The sequence below is a fragment of the Syngnathus leptorhynchus genome, chromosome 3 (assembly GCF_054491065.1).
Source record: "Syngnathus leptorhynchus isolate UIUO chromosome 3, UIUO_Slep, whole genome shotgun sequence".
In the NCBI taxonomy this organism is placed as follows: Eukaryota; Metazoa; Chordata; class Actinopteri; order Syngnathiformes; family Syngnathidae; genus Syngnathus; species Syngnathus leptorhynchus.
Genome location: NC_141197.1, coordinates 17,598,830 through 17,619,366, shown reverse-complemented (window position 1 = coordinate 17,619,366; position 20,537 = coordinate 17,598,830). Strand labels below are relative to the sequence as shown.

The window sequence follows — 20,537 nt, the reverse complement described above, 5'->3', positions numbered from 1 at the left end:
TATGCTGGAAATATTGAGCATGACATTGCGTTGTTATTTTTGTCTCGGGTTTCTTTTATTTTAAATGACTTCTTTTGATCCAAATCTCCCTTATACTTTATTTTAATTGAACTTGTGATTTATTTGTCATTTCTTCATCCAGTCATAAATCAGTTTGTCAGTCATATACATACGGCATCGTAATTGAAAAATTGATTTGGCATAAGCTTTCGTCCAGTGGTTTAACTAGAGAACATAATTATATTTTGTATTTTCTTTTCTTGTGAACACTTAATACAGAAAGAATGGATGTTGCGCAATACATTGTACAGTGCATTGTTGGTTCAGGTTTTATTCTAGTTACTCATTTTCGATGATGGATTTCATCCCGATCTTTCAACTCAACATAGAGGTAAGTGCGAAACAATGCGATGTGTCATGTGTTTACGCCCAAAGAGTAAATTCTTTATTTGAAGGTAATTTCTCTTGAATTGAATCTGACTACTTCCAGTAAGTCATCCGCCCTTGCACAGATGTTATAAAATAACTTGAGCATGTCGATACGGCGGCCATGTTAGCTTTGCGTGATGGTTATATTTGTCAAGACGTTTGGTTATTGTCTGGTTTATTTCAAATTGATCATTGTTGATTGATTGACAAGTCCATCTAACTTTAATTGACAGTTAATTCCAAATGAATTTTTTTTTGAATCCTTTAAAATCCTCCAAAAAATATTCAATGAAAAATTTCCACCAACAATGGGAGAAAAAAAAACCCCCACCCAAAACAAGCTATATAATATTTAAAAAATAAAAAGTATTGAAACAATTTTAAGAATCGGCGAGTGCTGAGCTGTGACTCTCGATGATATGGCTGAAAATGTCTCTCCCGCTTGTAAATGGGAATCACGCTGAGCACCAATTTATATTCATTAAAAAAGGGGCATTTCATCTTTTTAGGGGGCCAAATATGGAATAGAAATGAGCTTTGTGGAGGAATTGCTAATTAAATTGACTCATTCATTTAATCGTTACCATATTGAAGACCATTCAAGACTAGATCAGTGAATGAAATAATGAGCTGATTGTTGTCTTTTATGGAGCGTGTCTCTTCTTCTAGGGAGGGACAGGGGCGGGCTTGGGGGGGCAGGGATGTAAAACCAAAAGGGGGGGATTAGTGGCAGCGCACTGGACTGCTAAGTCCTCCTTCTCCGCTTCAGTGCGTCGAGTCAGGAGGGATTGCTGCTCACATGAGTACGACACCCCCCTGCCGTCCTGCCAGAGGACAAAGTCGTCTTCCTTCTTTTAGTATTTGGAAGCGGCATGTGAAGAAGTGAAGGAACTTCGAGCGGGGGGGGGGCATCGGTCACGGACATGGGTCACATCGATGGTGCCACTCTACTAGCGTTTGGCGCCGCCATGTGTGCGGCTCTGCTTTGCGGCTCGGGTGTCAGCTCCATCAGGACCACACATGAGATGGACGCTTCAAGGTAGGGGTCCTTTCGAGACACTTGTCAAATCATGTCCATTGAAATGGAAAGAAATGGAGATAGACTGATGGATTGATGGATATTTTTTTCTTTACCAAGAACCGTGAGGGAGCGATTATGTTTCAGCTATTTTATTCTCAAATGTAAACAGATGTAAAACATTAAAAGACGGGAATCTGCGTTGTGTTTAAAAGGGATATTAATCGTGTCTTTTTTTTTTTTTTTTGCATTATGCAAGACAATACTCGGCACATCACATGCTGACTGGAATCGAAATCTTTTTATTTCCTTAGCGGCAAGTGTCCCGATGATAAAATTCTAACCGTGGAGTATCCCTGCGTCCAAGCTGGAGGGAAAAGCGGTACTTGCTTCAGGTAAGACATTCCTAAAAAAAAAAAAAGTCCTAAAAGCATAGTGGCTTCGAAGAGGTCCGCTTAAAAGACATGAACATGATGGCACTTCATGTGTCTGCATTCCAGGATACCCCAAACTTCCCATCCACTTAATATCTGACAACAGAGGATGTGATTCGTTATTTTTATTGCTCTCGTCTCACATGGGAAAATTCCAGAATAGTCCTCGTTTTGAGGGCATTCTCCATCCACATGGCACATACGGTAGTCTATCCAGACATCAAAGTATTCTGGAATCCACCAGTTGGGGTGCAAACGACTTATTTTTTGTTTTATCATTTAGTAGTTTATTTTCGCAAAAGCCCTTGTGCGTCAACATAATTTCATCTCCAATGACGCTACGAAAAAAGTGATGACTGCTGTGTTAGTCACTGACAGCTAATTAGTTTGAGCTGTTTGTCTAACATGTCGCTATGCGGCAGTCCAAGATAGTTGTGTGCTAATGATTAAGACCTTCTTTAGTTGAGTGAAAGCTTAGCTGTGTGATAGCTGTTAGCTTAACCTGCTAAAATACATCAATAATAAACAAAAAAAAAAGTAGTTTTAGATGTTAACTGTTTGCTAATCACGTAGCTACCCGTAGTTTTAAATGTTAGCTGTTTGCTAACCATGTAGCTACCATATCCCTCTGTGCTAATAATTTAGCACCACAATACCCTTTTATGTGAAGACAGAACAAATAACGTACGAGTATTTGACGTTGAACAGTATAGCTCATTTATATCTTTTCCCACAACACCATGAATTCCATTTCCTGTTCTGTGGTTGTCAACACACTTCTTTGCAGTGTAAAAATAGACAGAATTGAGAATTCAATGCAGATTTATGTCAGTGACGAGCACACGGAGCTTCCCACACGCCAGGGGAACACGTCAGTGAGTCCTTTTATTGTTTAGACAAGTTCCCCTTGAAGGAAAAATTGGCTGGCATTGAGTCAGGATGCTCTCACAGTCGCGGTCGGACTGCATCTTGTTTGCTTTTTTGGCTTGTTGAAAGACGTACGACTCCGCGGGAGGCAATTTTACATAAAGATGGATGTCATCTTGTCATTTTTTCCCTACTCTTGAATCCAATTGTTCTTTTTTTTTAAAAAGTAATAACTCACATCTGATGGATTTATGTGGGTTGATTGGGGGCCTTTTTTAACGGTCTGGAAGCAGGACGACACACCTGGTGGACTAATATAGCAACAAAAAAATAATAATAATTACCCTATAAACATTGAACGTATTATTTCAACATGCAGCTCATGTTATTCAAATCAAATCAAAACTAGCATTCCGAAGCTGCAGGTGGCGCTGTAAGTCATAAACGTCGGGCCTTTTTAGCCAATCAGAGGTCAGAAAAAGTCAGCGATTTAAAAAATAGAAAATCAAGAAGCTTTTTTTTTTTTTTTGCTACATATGACTCCTATTACGATACTCATCTTAGGAAGCCCTCCTCGTGTAAACAAAGCCTTAGATGCATTCTACTTAACACGTTAGGAAGTGCTAACACAACACACGTGTCCAGTAGTACATACACAAAACAGTGGTTTCGGGGTTGTGAGAGGGCCACTCATCACTTTCACATCAGTTCTTCTCAGGAACGTCTCCAGAGAGACAAAGCGAGTGTGGATTGATACCGTTAAACTGCATACGACTCGGACATGGCGTGTCCAGTCATCGCTCAGAGCAGCCGATGTGTTATTTTTTTTGTGTGATTGCCGTTGACGTGTTAAGCGTTTGGAAGCGGTGGGCCTGGCTGATGTCCAAAGAGCCGGGTTAATTATGCCACTTATGGCGCTTAAATTACAGCACTCTTGACTCGGGATGATTACATGACACATTCTGTCATGTTATACAGTTGCCGTACTGTTCCCAACCGCAGATTTTGACCGGACATAATTCAACTTAAATACATTGCTATTAGTAACACTTTTTTTTTTGCCCTTGATATGGTACTTATCTACTCAAATGGAGATGGGAAGAAGGATGTTTTTGGAATGATATATCTAGAATATGTCAAGTAAAAATGTCATTTCAAATGAAATCAAAAAAATTGCATGGATTGACTTCACATTTTCTTCCTTTAGAATTTTTCCTCAGTAATTAACTCGGGGAAAAAAAAACTCACTTCTTTTGGTTCTCAATGACGTTTCTGCAACTCATAACTAAAATACAGGCGCCAAAGCACAGAATAGAATTCGACTTTACTGGCACAGATACAATGCTCGGCATCGAGCCGATAATAAAAATATATATACAAAGAGCATAGAAGCCGACGATAATCAAAAGACAGATTCTATTGCTATTTGGTTTTACTACCTGCTCGCCACCCACACTAAATGCCTCCACGACCCACTTTTGGCTCGCGACCAAACAGTTAAGGATCACTGTTGTAAAACATTGTTTAAAACATTACCTATACAGTAATTAAAGTTATAGTGTCTCATAAAATGCTTTTATTTAGACGGATTTTTCGGGTGGCTGTTCTATATACTACACTCAACAAACCGAGTCATTTGAACCAGAGTGTGGATGCAAAGTGTGTTATAAATCTTTTACGTTTGTGTATTTTGTATTCAATCTGATACCCCACTTACGGGAATCTGATTCTCGTGCTCTGAAAATTCGAAGCACTCTCATTGTTTTGATGGCTTTTCTAAATCAAAAGCCAATGTTTTGGTCTCCAAGGAGTTTTTGCCGTGTCATACCGAAGTGAAGCCCGTTTACCGCCCGCTGATAAAATGATATCCCGCCTTCTACAGTTTTCTCAGCAACGTGGTCCAAAAATGATTCTCATTGTTGTGGTCGTTTCTCGCTCGTATTACTCGGTCTTGGCAGGAGGCCACGAGTGTGCATGTTGAGTCTGCCTCCAAATGTTTTGCATTGTCAATATGATGACGTTATTTTGAATTTTTTTTGTATGTGTGGCTAAACACTCTCAGCTGTGTAAGGCTCTCTCACAATTGTAGAGAACAAGCGCCTTTGTTTTGAATGACGCCTCCTTAAAGTAAAGCCCACACAAATACACTAATTGAAGACAGCTCATAATGTTCAAATTTAACGTTCGAGGTGGAGTCGGACATCTCCCGGCTGTGTGACTTGACGGAAGTGTGACCAAAAGCACGCTGCTGCAACAATAAACAAACAAAATGAGACAAAAAGGGACTGGCTTTCCTTGCCTGCTTGCGAGGGCATCATAGTACCTTAATTATTCCACCCCCCCCTCCCCTTGCCTCGCTTTAGCTTACCCGTATAATTAATGTTGTTTGAAATTTAAAGTGGCCGAGCAAACAAGTCACTTTGGATGAGAAAAAGCAGACATTTTGGGTCTCTTAATGACCTTTAACTTCGGGACCCAGGCGACGCAGGGTTGACATTACACTTAAACCGCAACGGCTTCCTGTCTTGACTCATTAGGGTACCCGTGCAGGGTTTCTCTCCCGTGAACATAGCCAGCGAGCGTTCCCATGCAAGTCAAGTCTGGATTGTGTCGCCATACTTTTGATGCATTCACATCCACGTTCATGTCGGAATGTCTGCCAGGAGTTTTCCAGCCTGAATCCCTGAAGGAAGGATTCTGTGTACGTCTCGGCGTATCCAAGTACTTACATGTGTCGTTTAAGATTTTTGATGAGCGGTCCGCAATTGTTAGGAAACAAAGTTGTTTTTAATTCCAAGAATAATGTTCTTTGTTCTCTGCGGTTCATTTTATACCATAAAGCCCAGGCCGATATTTCTCTAAACATGATATATTATACTCCAAATATCTCCACTTTCTCTCATTCCTTGTCACATAAATGCCCAAAAACAACCTCGCTTCGATCCTATCCGTTTTCTTTCCCTCACGTAATGTGTCGGAATGTCAAAACTGAATCTGGCCTGCCGCAATTGATGGCAATTCCGATGGGACCACAACCATAGAAACCACAGCGAGGGAAAAAAAACAACCACATAAGTCTGACAAAAACAGGCGACGGGTTCTATTAGCACCTTTGTCCTTCTTCGAGTTATCTTGTCTTGTAATGGGAATTCAGAGAGTAAAAGTGACCGAAACAACAAATGTTGAAAACGACAAGCTAGCAGGGCTAGTAGGGTACAAAACAAGAGTAAATAATTGAGTGAGCTTCAAGGAGACATCTTGATCAAATTCTCCTACAATGAAAAGATGTATCGCTACTTGCTGCGTAACGTATACAAGCAAAGTTAACACAAGCTAACCGTGCGCAAGCTAACCACATACATGCTAAACCGACGGTCTTATGAAACGCCAGCTGTACTTTGTTACCACGTGCACACTTCTATTCACCAATTTTGATCGACAGCCTTTGATTGTTTAGGAATAGTTGTTTGATGTCGAAAGAAAAAACTTAAAACAGCTGTGTGGAATAGATTGCGCTTGTTTACGACCATCCATCTTGTCCCTTATTGAAAGATCCCCTGCTGGTTTTAGCTAATGTCAAATCCAAAGTGGTCGAGGTAGCTTGAGAGTTTTTATTTGAGCTTTGAACTGATTTTTTTCACATTGTTAATCACATGGATGACTTATTGTCATATTGCTTTTAAAAACCTCCTTGGCAGAAGTGCTAAATAGCAGAAAACCAAACTAAAGCAAACCAAAGAAACTCTTATTGTCTAATATCCGTATCGATGGCGGTCTTTTGTAAACATTTAGCTCATGACATACTTACCGCACACCCTATTATTGTTACCACTTGCTTACTCATTGTTTTGTGCGTAAAGTACCCTGGGAAACACTAATGCGGACGGTGAATGTTATCATTGGCTCACTTTTAAAACTTTCAGTACACTTTGGATTTGGACTCATTTTGTGTTTTCGTAACCCGTAGGAGGGCAGATTTTTTTTATTTTTATTTTGGTTAACGGCGGTCAAATGTTCTTCAGCCACGAGAACAAAGAATACACCTGGAGCGTATCGCCAACTTCCTGTCCCCTTCTTTCTCTGATTAGTCCGGACAGAAACACAAGCCAGACGGCCGTCTAGTAGCCGTGGCGTTAACGTCGGGTCAGGTGGGGTAAACGCTACGCTTCACAAGTGTCACACTAGCGTTAAGCGGATGAGGTCATCCGAGGTTGGCGGTCAGGCGTAAATCTCGTCCTTTGGGATGAAGTGTGGAAGGCCCTACAGGCAAAGTATACATGCCCTCTTGACTCACGTCCCCATCGGTAAAACAGTCGCTCAAAGACTTCCGCCAAACTACGGCAAATACGCTAAGTGTGAATCTGTTGGTGTTTGTCACGCAATTAAAGCGGGATCAATCATTTCAGCCATCTCCTTTATTTTATGGCATAACATTTGGCTTTCACTTCCACTCTGGCTTTAAAAAGCTGCTAACTGCGCTCATAAACGAACACGTCAGTGTTCATTCATGACTAGTAGTTGTAATGAGCGCAAAGACTTCTGGGGTGGCTCCAACACGGCAGATTAAATTGAAAACAAAACATAGCTAATGAGTTGTCCAGCTAAGTAAACAGTGTTGGGGGCAAGACGGGCTAACAAGACATTCGAAGGGTAAACAGAAAGGATGAAGAGGACACGAAGACCGGAGACGAGTAACAGAAAGAAAGGAACGAAGGGAAGTAAAAGGGAAGCAAGTCAAAACTCTGGGGAGGTGAAGTCGTAAATTTCTGGAGCTGAACGCCAAAGACAAAGCCAAAGAAAGTCAAATTAAATATTGACAGCATGAGAGAACGTTCAAGAGAATTGTTGTGTCAGGCTGCCGTTTGTTGATGGGACTGGCCAACCTCACCGGCGAGTATCTTTTTTTCATCTGGATGAAGAAATGCCGCATGCTTCCAGAGAACTTTCATTTTTCTATTCCCAAAATGCACACGTCACCTATTTTGTTTGCATCCGCTCTTTCGTAATGAGCCGTCTGTTCAGCCCGGGGTTATACAAATTTTGGATTTTTCATTGGTTAGTTTTTTTATTTCATTTTGGATTTTTCTTCGGGTTAAATTATTTTTACAGTGGGTTTGTTAGTTTTTTTTGTTATTTCTTTTAAATTCTTTGTTATAGTTTTTATCAGTTTTATTTTGTTGTATTTCACATGTATGTAGTGCAAGATTGCAAAAAAATAAGGTCGCTCTATATATTGTGTAGTCAACGACATTTACCTAAACAGACTTTAAAAACCAAAACAAGCTCATATATGAAATGAATTGACAAAAACGAAAACGAAAGACATTTTGTTATAATTATAGCGTTTCGTTAGAAATAATTTTGCTTCACTTCGTCATTGTTTTGCGAGTTGAGCTTCCTGTCTTTAATGGAAGCCTAATTGTCTCGGTAGGACCCGAGGACTGACCCCCAACCACACACACACACACACACACACACACACACAAACACTCCAGTCATCTTTTTCTGATTAGCATGCACCTGAACAGCCCTCTGGAAAACTACCTTAGCTCCCTTTTATTTATTTATTCATTTATTTATTTTTTCATACAATGTGGTCTTCATTAACTGTTCAGACTGGCAATGTGTATGGTCACAACAAATCAGCAGGCAAACAACACACACATTCCCACGCGAGCATGCTTGACTGTCAAGGTAGGACATCAACACGGCGATTCCCAGTGGACAAAGCCCATCGTGTGTGTGTGTGTGTGTGTGTGTCATCTTAAGATGCTCAGAAGGTCACCGATGCCAAATTCTTGCGGTGACACGGAGCCCCCGGTGGGGTCGAGGGCACATTCCAAATACTCATCATCTTTGAGAAAGTCACACTGACTTATTCTCAAGAGTTCTTGCTCCGACTGCTTTTATGAGTACTTATTTATGGATTTGTTTGCTGCATGCGCCACATGCACAAATGTACTCATTGAAAATTCAATAAATTGTGGCATCAACCACTGACAAGATTTTATCTTCATGGGGGTTATTTTGCTCGCCTCGCTGCAACACCCTAACTCCTGAGGGGTGGGGGTGAGCAGTGACCTCATAACAGGCCAACTTCCGAGACACAAGAACATTGAGACACCTGGGATCCGGTTTAAGGAAGATGGGAATGTGACGGACAGGTAACGCTGGGGCCGGGAAGCGAGCTGAGGCGTAACATGGGAAGTAAGGCAGGGAGTGCAGGTCAAACGTGTTTGGCGGCGGAAGCCCATCCAGACCTCCTGCTTGGCTCGCTCGAGTCAAAGCTTCCTCTGAGGTGAAGTTCTGATGGCTCCCCGGAGGCCGGCGTCCTGCAAGCGCGCTCAGGGCAAATAAACAGCCGAGAAGCTGGAAGCCTCGGAGGAGGTCTTGGCGTGTCACACCTTCATAAGAATTGAGTACAATTAGGAAGGAACACCAAAAGAGGTTGTAACGTGCCGCTCTGGGAAACACCTTCATAAAACATGTTGGCTGGCTTTCATGTGTAAATAATCATAATTGGAAAATAACACAAATACAAATCAGATGTTCAGTTTAATCATAAAATTACCAAATCATTTCTGATGAAACACATGTGGAGTTAAATGAGGAACATATTTGTAAAAATGTACAAAAACTCAGTGATATTACAAATTACTACAGAAAGTATGTTGAAAATTAAACCAAAAATGAAACGAAAAACATAAGAGCACGTGTGCAGATTTAATTGTTATGTGAAAACAAAAAAATATTTGATATTATAACAAACTGAATATGTAAAAGCAAAAAAATAACGACCTTAAAATATACATAATACAATGTAGGAAAAAGATATAAATAAAAATATAAGACAATCATATAAAAAATGTTTTTCCTTGTATTTTTTAAATATTATTTATGCCTTATATTTTTTCTCTTTTATTTCAATTTTTAAACTATGTATGGATTAAACAGAGTCGTCTTTGGGAGAAACATGCAGAAACGAAAAAATATTTGGGAAACGAATGGCGAGACGAGAGTAAATCCAAAGGAAACAAATCCTCCCTGGCGAAGGTACAGATACTAATATTTTAAAAACTTGTCCCAAGAGATGTGGAAAAAAAAATATCAACGTATAGTCTATCAAACATATTTTAATATCGGAATTACCACATCTGACAGTCCAATCCATCTTTATAACTGAATCTGTAAGGCTCATTGAGCTAACACACACACAAACGGAGATTTTTTTTCCACACTCCAGATGACTAGTTTTCTTCATCCCAACTAGCAGCATCTGGATTTTATTGTTCACAAAACCCACGACCGCACACACGAATTGTCAACACAACTCTAAGAACATGTAAATATTGCACCAATATTTCATCAATTAGCTTTCACCAATGCCAGTAATTGGGCAATAACACACCATTTGCCCACATGTGCTGATGTCAACAAAACATTGACATCAACGAGGATTTTACACAGGCCGGTTAAGCGGGACGCTCAAGGGCCACTTTATTAGGTACACGTGGGGCAGTTCTGTTGACAGATGGCACAGACAAGACACCTGGGAATGCTTTGGAAGTGAGAACAAAATGTGAAATAAGTCTCCTCTAATAAAAGTTTTGAAGGAGAACATCTCGCTCAATCTGCTACTCGCTGTTTTTTTTACACGCGGGGGTGAGATAGGTTATCTTTCGAATAAACGAGACGTTACGTGGCTCAAACAAATCGGACGGGAGTGCGACAGGAAAGATTTAAAATCGTTCAACAAACAAGCAGGACAAATCCTTCTTGGTGATGGATGGCGAAGGGAAGGGGGAGGGGGGGGCGGCCGTTTGTGAGTGATGACAACGAGTGTCTACAGGCTAAACTGACCTTTCAGCCGGGTGTTGGATGGGAAGGCTCTTGAATATCTCATCTTTAACCTTTAACGTCGTCGTTATTCTTTCAAAGACTCATTGTGAAGACCACGGGTGTCAAACATAAGGCGAGAGGGCCATAGACGGCCCGTCGCATCGTTTTATGTGGCCCGCAAAGACAGAGATCGACTTCCGGTGTTAATACTAAAATTGTCTTCATTTAAAAAAAAAAAAATACAGATATTTTGTTACCATTCATCTTTTTACTGGCCTCTGAAGGAAACTATGACAACGATGTTTATCGGCCCACGATAAATTTGTTAGACACTCCTGGTATAGACCATCTTACATACATCTAGACGAACTCGTGCAAAAAAGTACGTACGGAAACATCAGTCTGTAAGACCAACTGGAAATCCTTAAGACCAGATGGTAGACCAATGCTCAAGGCGGTTGACAATATCGAGATTCAGCGTTGACAGTTCCGACTTGACCGTAACCAGAAGCAGGTATTAGCACTTCATTAAGTAATCTTGTCAAATAAGCGCCAACGAGAGAAAGAACGTCAAGATTCTAAGCTATACGGACCGGGAATCCCACATGGGATAAGAGTCTGGAGCATATTCCAGGAATGATACCAGAGCAAAAAAAAATCCAAAGAAGAAAGTTCTCCACAAAACATGAAGACCGGTCGATCAGTATGTTGTGGGGGGCCTGTTTCCTGTCTCTCCGACATACTTTCACACAGCAAAACAAAAACACACGGGTCAGCTCTCCTGCTGCCCTCATCTGCTCGTCCAGACACCACGGCTTCCTCTGTGCTCTCCACCAGGAGCACCCTTGGGACACTGTGGAGACGTTGATGCCGAATGGCTGGCTGACAGGCACCGCGTAGAAACTTTGCAGTTCATCATTCAATATGTCCTTTTTTGAGGTGTTCGGAATTATTCCCATCCCACCCCAAAATATTTTTGGATGTTGATAATTCCCGACTCGGCCTCACGGCATATCTTCTACAGAAATGAGGTCATCCATAATAGAGAGAACTTTCAGCCCGATTTAACGTCACTTGTAAGGTCGGAATCACACCGATTGGAATCTTCACGTCACCTAACCTCGCTTTAATCCGAGCGGCGTAAAAAGGTATGAGTTTCTCCCGAGGGACTCGGCTCGCATCTGCGAGTCATTACCTTCACTGACTGATTTGTCGACGGACTCAATGAAGTAGTGACAATTTTCATCTTAACTTTCACCCACCTGTCTCCACCTCGGTTGGGGATGAAAGCGGCGCTATCATCTGGATCTCATCAGTTCGGGCTTGTCTCGACGGTTTATGGGTGATTATTCACTCCGGTGTGTTTGGTTGGGGATTTACAATAATGCTGCAGATAAATAAAATGTGAGCAAGCAAAGAGCTAATTCGCACACTTTTGGTAAAACGTTTTCTTCCCCTCTTGTTTGATATTTGTTGTGCGGTCACGACATTTGAGTCATTTCCTCTTGGGATGTGTCTAACATGTGCCGGGCCACATATGTGACAAATGCCCTAAATCACTTTTAGGGTGTACACAAGGAATGAATTAAAAATGACACTGGAAGGATATTTTTAGAAGCGCCTTCAGATGATACCAGTTACATTTACAGAAAGAAATAGTTATTAAGGTCATGCTAGGTGATTTTTTTTTTTTTCAAGACTTACCAATGGACTCCATCAGCTATTCGTGTCTTGCGCAGGTTTTCCTCGTTGCCCTACAATTTTATTCCACATCGTTTGTCAGGTTTAGTTTGCTCCAGTTCTTTCTCCAGTTGTTTTGTCAAGCCACTAGTCAAATTTTTTTTTCTTTTTTTTTTTTATGATCCACCAAAAACAAGATGGAACCCGTGACTTTAAATACAACCAAACTAACAAGACAACAAAGAACACCTGGACAAGGTACACGTTCAGGCAGCTGATTGGTAGATGCGAGAGATCGGGCTGATGAGAAAACGTGGATATAAAAAAAAACAAAAAACCTCAATGAATAAATTGCTACACTCCAAATGTTTTTTTTTTATTAATAGGAAATGAGTATAAATAGTAAATACAGTGGTTTTCCTTTTTTCTTATTTTTAAAAACTGCAATTTTTTTCTACTTTCAAAAAATGTTGCCTTATAAATGTTGTCCCCCTTTCGTCATCATCTTACAATATTAATATGCAAACCTTTTTTTCTCCTCAGGAGGAAATGCTGCGAGGGCTTCAGGTTTGTGATGGGCAGGTGCTTACCTGAAAGTAGGTCAAACATACTTTTTTGAACACACACACACACATTTGATTCCGATACTTTCGTCGCCTGTGAAACATCCTGCGCAAAAAAACAAGATCTGCAGACCACATTGGGTTGGGTGGCGTTCCAAAAAAATGTCACATCATTGCCTTTTTGTCGCTTTCGAATAATCACATAAGCCATATTAGCTCACTTCTGGCATCAACAACAAAGCGGCCAATGTGGTTGAACTCCCATTTGTGCTTCATTGTTATGCTTCATATGGAATACATCATCAATCAGCATGAATTTGGCTGGGAAATGTTTCTTTTCAATCATATCTTCTATGCATTCTGATTTGCTTTTATTGATTTTGAATTTAGCAGCAAACGCCACCCGTTTTTATTCGTTTTACGCAGCGGCCGTCACAGTTGTTCAGAGTTCCGGTAACGTTGACCCACAACTCACCTGTTCCCTGAATTTGGGAATGTGATGATCACAAGAATCAACCAATTTAATCCAAATACCAATGTTTAGATTAGTTTTATTTAATTATAAACAATATTTTGACTTGACTTCCATTTTAAGAAAGAATTGATTGACATTGAATTGAGTAACAAATCAAAGAATTAAATCAAGTCAGAAGTGGCTTCTGTCTGGGCGTTCCAAATTTTCAGAATCCTTCACTCGTTGCTGTTCCGTGCCTCATTTTTTGACAGCCCCCTCCATGTATTTCTTTCTGTGCAGGTGTGGATGTGTGTGCCGGGTCGCCGTGTGAGCAACAGTGCACAGACAACTTCGGACGGGTGGTGTGTACATGCTACGCAGGTTATCGCTTCGATCGGGAGAGACACCGTAACCACAAATCTCCTTATTGTCTTGGTCAGTATCATCAAGCATCTGTTTGAGACTGTCAGAGGCTGGAACACGAAATAGAATACAGGTTTATATACATATATATTAGGTCTGTCACAAATTAATCTTTTTGGAATTGATTATTCATTCATCAATTAATCGAAAAATGAATAAATATATTTGTAAATATTGTTTTTATATTTATATTTATATTTATTTTGATCTTTATATTTATATTATATTTGAATTTAATTTAATTTATTTTACTTTATTTTATTTCAACCAATTTGTGGTTTTAATTAAAAGTTGCACCTTTTTTTTCCCTCGGTGCAGACATAGACGAATGCAAGGAGTCTGGCGGCAACGTGTGCGAGCATGAGTGCGTCAACACGGGTGGCAGCTACTTGTGTCGATGCCAAAGTGGATACCTTCTGGCTCCCGACCAACATTCGTGCATCGCCGTGCACAACTGTAAGAAAAACTGTCAAATCGCTTTGTCAGAATCAAACATGTGGTGTCAATTTTGCAATGACCAAATATAATTGCGTGCCCGCTAAATGCCTGTATTTGAGTATCAAATGAGCCTGCATAGCATAAATCATATAAAAACCTACAAAGTAGACTTCAATCATGGCAGGTGCACCTGCATGTGAAACACATTTTGTGCTATGAAGATATAAAAAGCTGTTGCATGTAGTCATACTGTATATTTATATCCAGTCCATATGGAGCAACTTATTATTTTGATGTTGTAACTCCAAAGGATGAAGCGCAGCAATAAATCCAAGCAGTGTGCGCGGCTTGCCAAAGACGCAACAACATGCACAATGTATCTTTTTTTTTTGTTTTTTGGAGCAGACACCATAAATCATTGCATATTGCTCATTTGTGTCGGATTTAAAGCAACCGTGAATTTGTTTTAAGTTAGAGTCAATATTTAAGATTCATAAAAATAATAGAAAGTGATCGACTGTATATATATGAGCTTTGATATCATGCTAATAAACATCATTGTAATGAGTATTAGAATTACAATAAAGCAAGTTCACCAAGTTTATTAGATGAAATAGAAACATTTCATTCTTAATTCTTATTTTCAGTGAGTTCATCGGGGAAGTCAGACACACTAATGAGTGCGGGCACCTGCTCCTTTACCTGCCAGGACTTCATGACCATGAAAAGCAGTCTGCTGCAAATAAAACTGCGGCTGGCCAGTCCCCAGGTAGTCTTGCCAGAGATCTTGTAGTTTGTAGTTGGAGTGCAATGGACTTAAAATACTTGATGTGATTGAAGGCTCCTGAACTGCTAGCCAACCGCAGCGACAAACCTTTCCATGGGAGGTCGAGAAAAAATCCTGACAGATTGTGCCGTCCTGGTCTACCTGGACCTCCAGGACCTCCTGGAGTCCCAGGTAAGATTCAAGATTCAAGAAGATTTTTCTTTAATTTTTTAATTTTCCTGCCGATTTCACATCCTTCCTTACTTACATATATTCCGACCGACCTAAGGATCAATCAATGCTACCTTCTCTACAGGTCACCCAGGGGGTCCAGGAGCTAGAGGAGATCCAGGCGAGGGAGGCACCCCAGGTCCTCAGGGCCCCCGGGGGGACATTGGACCCATGGGTCCAGAGCCTGATCTGAGACACATCAAAAGAGGCCGCAGAGGACCAGTGGTAAATAAATAAATACAAAACCAAATACAAAACAAAACTGTATTTAGAGAACAATCGTGTTTTATCCTCTATGCAGGGACCACCCGGGGCCCCCGGAAGAGATGGTTTAAAGGTCAGTTCAATATCTTTAAGGAACATACGACAATGTATAATGTATTGGATATAAAAACTATTCCCTCATGTTTATCTATGAATGTGTTCATAAGATGCACTGCTGCCCTCTAGTGGCCAATCTGGCAATTACAACAATGTCTCACGAGCTAAAAATTAAAAATTAGTCTCAAATATATTCTATGTATTATATATGTATGTGCATATATGTGTTGTGTGATTTAACAATATCGCATATATACTTTTTCATTTTCAGGGTGATAGAGGAGCCGATGGTCCCAGTGGTCCCCCCGTAAGTTGATAAGTTTATTGTACGTTGTAATAGAACAAACGCTAAAGTTTTATATATATGAATATCCATTTGTATAAAAATATGTATATAAATATTGAGCAATGCAATTTGTCTGTCAGGGCCCCCCTGGCTCCTTTGACTTCCTGCTGCTGATGATGGCCGACATTCGCAACGATATCATCGAACTTCAGGAGAAAGTGTTTGGAGAGAGGAGGGGCATCTCGTTGGACTCTTTTCCCTCTGTCGGGGAGCCCGATTTCACCGAGTGGGGGTCCGGTCAAGGGGACCTCATGTTGAGTACCTGAACTTTACTGGAATGCTGCTGGTGACATTATCAAAGAAGAACTAGAGAATTCTTGAAGGACATAATGGACTTGAAAAGACAAGCCTTATTGCTAGCGTTCTCTCCTATTGCTGCAGGTTAGCATGCAAGCAGAGACTCTCGTCTGGAATTAGATTTAGTCTTTATTGTCAGTGTGCACTGAGAGGGAATAAAGTTATATTCTCCGAGTCATATTTGTTCAATTAAAAAAAAAAAAAAGTCGTAACGAATATAATGAAAATCAGGTCTGTTTTAAGAAAAAAAAAATGGTCATTTTGTCGAAAACGTTTGATCGGAATGCTTTAATATTATAATAACGTAAATGTTCACACGCTGTTGAACTCTTGCGTCATTATGAGAAGCGTAGGTAGCAGAGGTCAGAGGTAAAAACAGCTGAGGGGGGATAATTGCAGAGTGAAGAGGGGTCTTGCCTAGACTCGCTTCACCACCACCTCTCAAAACCCACACACACTGTCTGCATGTGTGTGTGTGTGTGTGTGTGTGTGTGTGTGTGTGTGTGTGTGTGTGTGTGTGTGTGTGTGTGTGTGTGTGTGTTACATTGATTGACACACAAGCGCTTTTGTTTAAAGTTGCTTGACAGGCGTCTCCTACCCGGTTGCCAGGGCAACCGACAGCCGAGGCCTCAAAACAACAGGAAACAATTCGCTCACTAAGTAATATGTAAGAAAACGTGTCATGTGCCAGAAAGAACACAAGAGATGAGCTCACATCCGACGGGCTCTTGTCATGCGATTGGAGGCCCGCCCCTTGGCCTGCGGGAGGCGCCAGAGGGGAGATCAACAGAAGAAGAGCCTGAGCAAGCAAGAACAAATATGTGAAAGTTAAAAAAATAAAAATTACTGTTTATCTTTTCCATTAGACATATTATATTTAATTATGTTATATTCATATATATATATATATATATATATATATATATATATATATATATATATATATATATATATATATATATATATATATATATATATAGTGTCATGAAGAGGTCAAATGTAGGTTGTTGACTACTGTCGGTTACTGTTTAATTGGGATTCCAGGGATGGCTTAATAATATCATGTCTATCATCGCCTGGCTATTCGGCACACACACACACATAGACACACACGTCTCAGTATCTAACACGCACACACACACTCTTCTGCACGAAACACCTGACAAGTGCGGGCGTGGTCTGCCGGCGAGACACGCTATCTTGACACGCTAGCTCATTCTTAAAATGCAGTGACCCACCCCAGGCGCAATGTTGAGCTGCGGCCTACTTTGCTGGGAGCGTGTGTGTGTGTTTGTGATTGAAAAGAATAAGACAAGGAAAGAAATAACAATATAAGATGAGAGGCAAAAAAAAGTTGTATGATTTTGGATAAACTCAACTAAAGTTTTGTATTTCCAAGGAAAAAAATGAATATATCTGAGAAAACTTCTAGTGTATATTAAAGTCGTATCATGAGAAAAGGAAACTTGAGGAAACATTTGTACGTTTTTGTCGTGAAATCTCTAAACGTGTGAACATTTTTTGAAAAACAAAATCGTTACATTTCAGATATTGAATTTTAGATATTGATATATTTTAGATATTGAATCACAAACAGTTTGAAAAAAAAAACGTTTTGGGTTTTAAAGCTTTTTTTTTTTTAATCATATAAAAACTGCAAAACCTGACAAAATCTCCCTGTCCGTGTCTAATGCATGCTACGACTTTCACGCAACTCCGACAAGGCTAAACCCTCACGTAACCAACTTAGCGTGTTGCTTTCATGTAAAGACGCCATCCTAAATGCTCCACTTCTGCTTTTTTGTTTACCATAAAAAACAAAGCCATGCGTGACGACTTTTGCTTCCCTTCACGGGAATGTTCAAGCATGACAGGCATTGTTATGGAAGACTTGTACAGCTCAATGTCAGAGAGGGCGGATTAATAGCAACACTATGTAAACTCCCCTGGCCCGAGGCGCTCGGGCTGCAAACACCTCGCTTTCCTGCACTATTTACGAGTGCTTCGCATGCACGTTGACGCGGACCGTGCTTGAAGAAAACCGGACGGTTAAGTCTGGGACGTCCCCAACGCCTCCAACCTTCTGACTTTTCCCGTGGCACGCCATTAACGAAGAGCACGTTAGCGCAAGGTCTGGTTAGCAGGCTAGCCCAAGTTTTGTCATACCTGTAAATGTATATTTTTTTGTTAATGTTTGATTGTGGCACTCTGAGGAACCAAACAGTAATTTCAAACAACGTTCTCAGTTTTCAAATATTCCAGAGTTGCAGAGCGCTTATCCGAATCAAGGGTGTCAAAGTCATTTTTGTGGCGGGCCGCATGGTAGTTATAGTTTCCTTCGGCGGGCCATTATGACTGTCAACCCAAACAAATGTATGAATATCTCATATTATTTACGGTATGAGCTGCACGACACACTGGTAAATGCTAATAAAATTTGATAGAAACATTTCTACTTTTTAAAAGTGTCTTTGCGGGCCAAATATAGTCATACTGCGGGCCAAATGAACCATGTTAGCTGTATGCTAATGAATGAGCCAAGTGATATTAGACAGAACAATTCTGTTAGCTGTGTTAGCCACTGCTAGCTTATCTCGGCTAGTTTGTTCTTAAGCACATCACTAAGCTGCGTGATCATGTCTACTGTCCATTTGCCAATTATTTTTGACCTCCCAGAAGATTTAATACCCAGAATTCCGAGTTGCTGCTACATCAGCGATATCGTATCCACCGCTTGCGTGGGTACAGACGTCTATTCGTGTCAATCCATAATAAAAGGAATGTTCTACCGATGAAGATGATGATGCGCGTTATTACATTCCCCTGCAAAACAAATACAAGTTGTAACAATTCCCATGAAAAGCCGCAGAGTACTTCGAGTTGACGTTCGGGAGCCAAACCACAGTGGCCATGGCACGCAAAGCAACACGCAACCACTGAATCACACAAGTATTTTTTTTCGAACAATGTCCTTATGAAAAGGAGCATATTTTATGATAACCATAGAATTAGATACAATATTACAATTACGAATGTGAAAAAAATGGTTTTTTTACTTTTAATATGCACATTTTGGTTGTTGGCTTTTTAAAATTGTTAATGATTTTACAGAATTTGGGAGAGAAAATGAACTGAATCCATTTTTTCAATCAATTTGTTATGTATGTATCATATACGGAATAACTAGAGCCCGCTTGATGTAAATCTGCTTTGGTCAAAGGCCGTCACATGAGGTTGCCGTGTTTGAAGCGCTTATCTAAGCAATCATAACTACATTCTGTTCCAGTGTTTCATTTTTTTTTACAGCATCTGTGCTGTGCCTTTGTCTTATTAGCGCTGTGAATATTTAACATCACCTTCGGGGCACAGGTTTTTTTTTTTTTTTTTTCATATTAAAGAAAAACATCTTGTACTGACTTGTCTGCGTAATCGGACAATTAACTGGATCTGTTGTGGTGAATTTGTTCCAGATTAACCCTGACAAAAAAAGTACGTTTGAGGGAATACAGAATTCACCTTGATGCTCGTACGGTGTTAGAACATCAACAATAATAACTTCAAACAAGAATGTAACGTACGCTGCAAAGTTGCGATAAAAGGGGACTGACCTCACAAAAAACAAAATACAATCAAACGTGAGCACTTTGATTGGTTGAAAAGATCATCTATGGAAACTTGGACCTGCTAATGTAAAATAAAACATTTTTGAACGTACTCGAACCCCACCCTCATTGAATTTGTGGGGCAGTTTTGAAGAAGCCCCGTCAACTCTGCCTAGCAACAGGTTAACCATGCAAACATTCGACCAGGAAAGGACCCCGTAAATGTGACATTAAGCATGATTTTTTTTTTTTTTACTTCTACTTGTGTATGGCTTCCTGCTCCATCTCATCTGCCGTGTTGTCGCGTGCTTATGTTTGCGTGCGTGAAAAAAAAAAAAAACAGCAAGTCGTAACTTTCATGCCGTGAGCGTGCCGTCTTTTAAGTGCTGGTATGTGTGCGTGCGAGCTTTCCGCCAGGTGTGTGCAGCGCCTTTTCGTGCAGGGCGGGGAAGCCAATAGGAAACTTTTTACGCCCATAGAAAAAAGTTGAAAGGACTTTGGCAGGGTGGGGAATTCGCTCATTTTTATCTCGTCACTTTCATCCCGCTGGAAAGGGACACGCAACTTGTTAAACGAGCTACATTAAAGAACTTCCCACTCTGAAGTCATAATGGTTTTTTGTAAAAGGACACGCCATGTTTATAAAATCGTAATACTGTGTTCGGCTGTGTAAAAACGAACTAAAACTAACTAACTGTAAAAAAATACTTTTATTGGACCTGGAAACGGATTAATTTACTAATTAGCTAACTTGCAAAAACATAACCTCACTAAATACATTGCCCAAAATAGTGGAATAATTAATAAATAAATAAATAAATAAATAATA

At 40.2% G+C, this 20,537-nt stretch overlaps 1 protein-coding gene across 2 annotated transcripts; it reads left to right on the top strand.

The window, feature by feature from the left end:
• The first annotated feature begins 1,352 nt into the window (after positions 1-1,352).
• LOC147059563 (collagen and calcium-binding EGF domain-containing protein 1-like) lies at positions 1,353-16,075 on the top strand. Of its 2 annotated transcripts, none has more exons than XM_085906829.1 (11): positions 1,353-1,468; positions 1,762-1,842; positions 12,811-12,863; positions 13,585-13,719; positions 14,026-14,163; positions 14,793-14,914; positions 14,986-15,103; positions 15,228-15,367; positions 15,444-15,479; positions 15,735-15,770; positions 15,890-16,075. In XM_085906829.1, exons 1-11 carry the CDS (start codon positions 1,353-1,355, stop codon positions 16,073-16,075), a joined length of 1,161 nt encoding a protein of 386 aa, XP_085762955.1. The 2 variants fall into 2 exon arrangements, with proteins under 2 accessions (XP_085762955.1, XP_085762954.1); XM_085906828.1 differs by having other exon boundaries at positions 14,793-14,917.
• Positions 16,076-20,537: the final 4,462 nt, after the last annotated feature.

Excerpts from the sequence above, each read along its gene's own strand:
- LOC147059563 (XM_085906828.1), top strand. The coding sequence starts at position 1,353 with ATGGGTCACATCGATGGTGCCACTCTACTAGCGTTTGGCGCCGCCATG. Across the intron at positions 1,843-12,810 it reads AAAAGCGGTACTTGCTTCAG|GAGGAAATGCTGCGAGGGCT; the intron begins GTAAGACATTCC and ends TTTTCTCCTCAG. Across the intron at positions 15,480-15,734 it reads CCGGAAGAGATGGTTTAAAG|GGTGATAGAGGAGCCGATGG; the intron begins GTCAGTTCAATA and ends TTTCATTTTCAG.